General features: G+C 38.0%; 1 protein-coding gene across 1 annotated transcript in view; it reads left to right on the top strand.

Moving 5' to 3' along the window:
* Positions 1-7,499, top strand: part of itfg1 (integrin alpha FG-GAP repeat containing 1) — a 146,885-nt gene that overhangs the window by 54,221 nt on the left and 85,165 nt on the right. Inside the window, exon 10 of the mRNA XM_005913089.3 lies at positions 6,186-6,337. Coding sequence (XP_005913151.1) covers positions 6,186-6,337 — 152 coding nt within the window. The remainder of the gene's footprint in view (positions 1-6,185; positions 6,338-7,499) is intronic.

The following is a 7,499-nucleotide window of genomic DNA, read 5'->3' on the forward strand; positions in this document are numbered from 1 at the left end:
CATTCCTGATGAAAGTCAGAATCTAAAGTTTCCCATCAGAGCATTGTACTAACAATGTTGCTACAACAATGACAGTATATGCCTCACGCTGTTACAGCAATGTGACTTCACCTGTCAGTGCTATTAGTGTTGTGACTGATGGTGTTTTGTGGATTCTGTCAGCACATTTCAACACACCCAAAACATACAAAGCGCCACCATAAAAGCCAAGCCAGCTGCCTACTGTTGCTGCCCAGACATTGCAAGGAATGCCAGTGTGAGTCAGACAGCCTCCTTCCAGTCTTCCCAGTCAGCCGGTCAGTTAGTGGTCAAAGAGGTGACACTGACAGCAGGTACCAGGGTCCCCACCCTGCTCAGCTGACACAAAGACATATGGTCTCACTCTGTTTCTGGCTCTGACTCTGACTGCCTTTTTCCGGACAAGAAAAAAGGGGTAGAAAACCTTAAAAACTGAAAAGGGATGTATCAGTGTAAGGTGTTCTACTGTATAGGCAGGCAATGTAGATGTCATCTACAGAAATAGTGTCCCTTTCTGATTTCCGCTACACTTTGGTAGTAGAAAACCTCTCTAGCTGTAATGCGTAACTAATCTAAGACTACAGGATGTTCTGTATATAGCATCTGTTGTATTTTCTTTGATGTTATGGTTTCTAGGAAAACCAAACTTTTATTTAAAATGTCCAAAAATAGACATTATTGCTTTCTTTCAAAATACCATTCTGTGCTAATAAATTAAACAGAGTCATTTACTAGAACACTGCTATAACATACATGTAGACTCATAATCAAAGCCATTTTCTGTACTGTTCAGTCCCACGCCGTCTTTTAATGCTAGTTCTAGTGTGCTGAGCATTATAGTCACTATATCAGTAGCTGCATAAAAGTCACTGCTTTACTACACTTTTTTTTGTTTTGTGATTTTTGTTTCCTTTTTTTTTTCTTGTCTTGGACAGCCTTGTTGTCTGTCAGTATTACTGCACCTCCCCACATCACCCCATAAACCCGCACCACCTCCCTCCTCCACTGCAGGCCGCCCACATTTTAATTTCTTGGCCTAATGAAGCGGGAGCTCTCTCCGCCAAGTTGAATCAATGGGAGTCTGCAAGCATGCCGCGGCTTTTTCACTTTAGTCATCAGCAAAGCCAGGAGAGCGAATTTGCGTCTGGGTCTGTGTTTGTGCCCTTCCTAGTTCTTATTCTTTTCTGCATACATGCACATTTTGCATGTAAATGTGCATGTGTGTGCATGCACAACACCATAATAAGCTGTCTTAACATGGTGTTTTCTCACTGTTTCATAAAAAAGCCATTTGTATGCGGGATCCTTCCCTTGACTACCATTAAAGGTATCAGATTACCTCTCACACACAAATCCCATCATCGTCTCTATCTCCATTAACTTGGTCATTTGGATTTGTGCTTTAACACATTTGCATGCAGACACACACACAAAGTCTCACACTCAATTTAATGTTAATATGTCGACATTTGAACCGAGCTCAAGTTATTTAGACTTAGTATCTCTCTGTTTAACTGGACACTGTAGAGCCACTGATTAATCTATAAAGACACACACTTGACATTATTAAAATACTCTGCTATATTTAGTGATTAAATGTCAAAACTTCTGCAGCCACAAGGAAGGAGTAACTGCTTCATGATTTATTCAAAAAGCTGCTCTGTCAGGTTGGCTGTTCATCCAGCTTCTGAAATAAAAATTATTTAAGTAGACTAGAAACCTTTAATATCCTCACTGAGCCTTGCATGATTCCCTACACAGTACTGCTGGCCAATAAAACCAAAACAGAGTGAAAATGCGGCCTCTTTTTGCCGTGTCCAAACACCATGAATTGGTGTTTTTGCTTGGAAAATAGTTAACTTATGACTTCCACTTTTGCTTTATGACTTCATTTGCCAGTTTACCACAATTAAGTCTTTCATCATCTGCTTTTGTTCTGCCATATGTTCACACAATGTGATCATTACGTGTCTGTGTCATTAGGTAATGTTTGAGAGACACAAATTATCTTTCTATTTAGGAAATGAAGTAATAAGAGACCATAATGATAATGTATTTCTTGCATTTGATTTCACTCAGCTAAATAAATTACTAATATGATAGGCTTCATTTTGGGCCCCTGTTTCATTAAGCATCTTTTTATCTCATATTCAAGTGCTTGTATGTGTACACGCAAGTAAGTGCAGGTTTTTAATCGTAACATTTTTGTGTCTTTTGTTTATGAGACTTTATTTTATTTTATTTTTTAAATAATTTTCTTTGCCAGTTCCATCAACAACTGTCACATAACGATAATGCTTAGATTAAACTCTTTAACCCAGTGCACAATACACGTCTGCATTTTCTTCAGTGTTGTGTAGAAGCTGTTTGTATTCTCCATGCTTTTCCTCATACTTCCTCTAATCAGCGTCAGAAAGGAGCAACAGACAGTACAATGATTGCTTCAGGGCCTATAGCAGCACAGTGGTGTGCTGATAAGGCTGGCGGCCAGCAAAGGCCTTGCTCTGTCCTGAGAGAGAATGTCATAGCAGAACTGAGCACAGAAGGGACCAAAGGACTCAAGAGGAAAGAATTCACCTGTGAATTAATTCGGCTGGCAGACTACAGGGCAAAGATTGAAGATGTAATCAGAAAATCTAGTAACCCAATCAGTCAGGAAAACTTGTACACAATTCTAACCACCACATCTTATAGCTTTTTTAAAAATTCAATAAATGAGGGAGAAGGAGATTTTGGATTGAAAATAAATATCATTTGGATTTATAAAGCAGTGCCAGTTTCAGTAATATGTCATTATCTAAAGCACAGTCTGTCATTTTAGATCAAGGCCTACATGTATTCATCCAAACTAAAGTATATGCACACCTGTCATCTTCACTCCTTTCTTTCTCATTTGTTTCTCTCCCATTTCTTTTCTTTCCACCCGATGTCTTATTGGTGACTTCCCTGAGTAAAAAAACTGTAAATAACTGAAATTAACATGTTTGCCCCCGGCATTACGTTAACAGGGGAATAATTGTTCCACCTCTCTGGATGTGTCCGAATGAGAATGATTTTGTGGGACAGTGTACTATTATGTCCATCCATGTCTAGCATTGTGTTTACTGGCCGCAAATAGGCTGGCAGCAGCCTCTGTGGGTCTTACTCTCTGTTCGCTTCTCTCTGCCAGTCGCTGCACTGCCGCAATCTCTGGCACTTCCATCCACTCTGGATGGCAGTAATCATGGCCAAGCTTTACGCCCATATGGCAGGCGGTCAGCCTCTTAAGCTGGATCGCAACATCACTTAACAGTCATTTAATGATAGCTTACTTGGGCACCATTGCATTAAAGCTCCAAGTTCGGTGTTATCTTCAGAAAAAGATGAAACGTAGATTTTAGTTTCTTTTTTTACGCTCTCGCTTTTAATGCTCCATCTGAATGTAGAAGAGTAATAATTACTGTCACCTCAACAATCTTCTGCCTACATTTAGTCAGTTCAAGTTACTGCTTGTACGCTTAGGGAATTAAAGCACATTATTTGCATGATTTATGAAAACAACTGTAATGTTTCACTAAATTAGAACTTGAACGTGATATTAAAAGCAACTACCTTCACGATAAAAATATTCTTCATGATAAAAGCTAAAGTGGTTAAGTATCTTTAATTGGCTTCCAAATAAAACAAAATGATGATTTAAATAATATTTAAGCATTTATTGGGGCAAAGCGACCAATTTTAACCAAATGCAATTGGTTGAAATTATGCAGATATTTTGTGGTACTTAGTTATGGCAGTTTGTGTCTTTACATTTGCTGAGTCAAACCAAAAGTAATTAAGCAAAGGGAATAAGACAAGCTCTGCACTTTGGCTTTTTACTATGAATTGAGAAGCCAATAACTGTGTTTTAGTCATGTTTCTAAATGCTGTCTGGGATTTCTGTTAGCATCTTGAAGCGGGGGGGCGGCTTTACTTGGCCAATGACTATTCTTTATTTTCTTTGTTTTTGAAAATGAAGAGTAAAGAAATGATATTTCAACCTGGGACCCTCTAAGCAAATTGCTGATGCTCATTTTGCATTTAGCCACTGAGGCGTCACATCATTAACGTGACCTAAGCCCACTACCCCGCCTACGAATAGGCAATAGTGTGTTACCTCTATATCATGTAGTGTGCACAGCTGGTTTGGAGAAAACATGGATTACGATTTTCATGATGGATTTCAAACTAATTGGAAATAGGCTATGGTTTTCTTTTCCGAGACATACTGGTTGTATTAGGAGCCATTAGTGGCAGTTGTGGTGAATGTATCTCTGGTGTCTCTCCCCTGCACCTGGTGTATGTTTAACATTCATGAATAGTTTAAACCTCTAGCATCCCCTCTTATGCCTCTCTAGAAACTGCACATGTAATTAATACAAACTGCCCGTTTAGTGCCGTTTTTAAAAGGTTTTTTTCCCCCCTCCCTTTATATCTGTAAAACTACAGCAACTTACAGTAAAAGGATTGATGGCTGGTCTGTGGGTTGTTGGGTGTGCCTTATTATACCTATCGGGGATCAGGACGAGGCATCTCAAAGTATCTCAAATCCAAGTTTAATGCTAACTGTAGACCATCTGATGTCAAATACATGCACTGATTGATAACACATGTTACTCATAAACCTCTGTTTATAAAAGTGAAAATTTGGGCTGATAATAGTCTCCCCTTTTCTTTGTGTAACACTTCATTCTCTTTAATTGTAAGTAATTCACAGGAGTCACAGCAGAGAGATCATTACGGCCATCATGGTAACAATTTTGCTGAAATTAATTGTTTAGGAATATTTGGACAATAAAACCTTTCTGTTGCAACATGGAAAGCAATAGCATTTTTTTCCCATTGTAGGCACCTGGAGAACAGTAATAGGACAAACATGTCATGTAAGTCAGTTTTCGAACTGCAAAAATGATGCTGCTAAGGTGGGGGGCCTACTTTCATTATTCTCTTAACGTGTAAAGAAAATTGCATCGAAACGAGACTGCAGGCTGTGAGCACATGCACAACATCTGATTCTAAAACTCCCCTATAGGTGACAGTTTTGTTTTCAATGTAGTATGTAAGTGAAATGTAGGCTGATTTCTGTATCTTTTGTTTTATTCAGTCACATTGTTCATTCTAAAAATCATTTGGGAACATACACTGAACATTACAGAGTTGCAAAAATTCCAATGCTACCAGTTAGAGATGTATAAGTTCCTTTTCACATCTCTAATACTTAGTGTTTGTCAAGTATTTTTGCAGCCTTAGTTTTTATTCAAGATCCTGCAGGTGAAAGAGAATGATTTATTACATGGTGAGAAGATTTAGGATTAAACTTAAGTCATGTTTTTTTTGTTTTGTTTTGTTTTTTTACTTTACAGCTGAAAGTTTCAAAGAAACTCGTTTTTGAAACACTTAATGTTGTTATGCTCTTAAAGCTAGCCACTGTTGGACCATCAGGTTTGAGTATTATTGGAGTGCTCTAAGAGCGCACTAAGAAAAAAAAGAAAAATTGCTATTAATGTCAGTTGCCTGAACCATTGCTCTTAGTCTGCTGATTTGGATGAGATAAAAGCATTTGAAAATAGGCAATCATTTGTTATTAGCTTGAGATTGCATCTTTCTTTCTTTCTTTCTTTCTTTCTTTCATTTTTTCTTTTTTTAAGCTTGTTACTGCTGTCAAAATTCTATTACATTGGCATACGTACCGTATGAATGTGTAGGTGTATACACTGTGTGGGCAAAGGGATCTGTAACTTGTGATGCAGTTAAAGTATAAATAATACCTGAAATGCAAATAAAAGATTCCACAAGAAATTAGGTTAAACTCATATAACAACCACTCCAGACAGGTAATTTAACCAAGTCATTTATGATTAACAGAATATGTAAAATTTGTTTCTTTCATGTAAATTCAACTTTAAATATTCATGATTTTATTACTGTATTTATTTAGTATATATCAGATTTCTGAACACTGTTCAAGAGTTATAATCTCCGGTTTTCTTTGAGAAAGATAAATATACACCAACGTTTTTTCTCTACCAGGCTCATTTGTTTACCTTTCTCTTTGTATTCTTGTTGTTCTTGATTGTTAAAGGTTCCAGTAACGTATCACTGGTATGACTGTGATTGATGACTAACTGTTGGGGGACTTGTTTTTGCAGTGGATACCAGTTCTCTCAGATTTCAAGCGGAAAGAAACTGTCTGGGGCTTTGTGCCAGATAACTCGAGTCAACCCCCAGCCCTTCACCTTGGGGACTACAACCTGGATGGGTTCCCTGATGCCCTGGTAGTCCTCCAAAACAAAAGTGGAAGGTAGGAACAAAGCACACCTGAGCTCCATTTAATAACTCCTCATATGTGTGCATATTTGCAGGTTTTGTTCTGTAATAAACCTACTTGTGCGAGGGTGAGATATGTAGATATAATTTTCAAGTTCCTCCAAGATCCTTGTATAAGATCGTGTCTTGAAAAAAATAATTTCATGTGAGAACGAAGCTAATCCTCACTTGGCAGAGGGTCCTTGGAAATTTGTCAAGTAGGTCCCCGAACTCCAATCCAGCTAATGTTTGACTCCCATCATTCACTTCATGAGCCATCAGTGCAGAGGAATAAACTGTCAGTATGCACAGGTCCAGGGGGAGCCTACAGCATGTAGTGCAGCTACGTACAAACCTTGTTTGCATAGTGATTACTGTAGTTTCTTGACATTAATATCATGAGACTCTCAGATTTCATGGAAACCTCTGAGTTTGCTTCATTTATTAACCACATTTGAATTTGTTGTGTAGCATCCTACATTTGATGAGATTATACTAACTATAGTATTCCAGCAGCACCATAAATTTGAATTGATTGGAAACTAATAACTCAAGATGCATACTTAAATGGCTTATGCAAATTTGTTTAGCTTTCAAAACTATAAATGTATTTTTCTTTCTTTTCTTAAAGACGCCACACGGTGGATGAATTTACTCATTAATTTACTGTGAAATTAGTGTACTTGCAAATGACACATTCTCATGGTGGGGGTGGGGGTATATGCCTGACAGTATAGCACTATCCATTATGACATTTAAAAATTTTTTTTTTTTTACAAAAGCAACAGTCACCCAGAAGGGACAGGGGGGGGATAATATAGCAGCATTTATTTCTTATTAATTTACATTTTCACAAAGGCAGTTAATTTGGGCAACACATTTTCATCCTAGTGCTCAAAGGCAGAAAACTATATATTTGCAGTGTACAAGGTATTCAGAAATAGACCTGCAATCCTGTTCACAGTAGACTTCCAGAACAGCTCTCTTCCTCAAGCACGGTCACTTCTAACATGTTCAATGCATTCACATATGGTGACCAATTTCAGGTGGTGCAATGGCAAACTGGTCATCCAGAGGTTGACAGTGTTGCACGCTCAATCTCGGGGCCGTGCAGTTGGATGTATTCTGGTTATATTCATATATAAAATGCAGGCACC

The sequence above is a fragment of the Haplochromis burtoni genome, unplaced genomic scaffold, assembly GCF_018398535.1.
Source record: "Haplochromis burtoni strain Fernald_Lab_line unplaced genomic scaffold, NCSU_Asbu1 Contig_2, whole genome shotgun sequence".
Taxonomy (NCBI): domain Eukaryota; kingdom Metazoa; phylum Chordata; class Actinopteri; order Cichliformes; family Cichlidae; genus Haplochromis; species Haplochromis burtoni.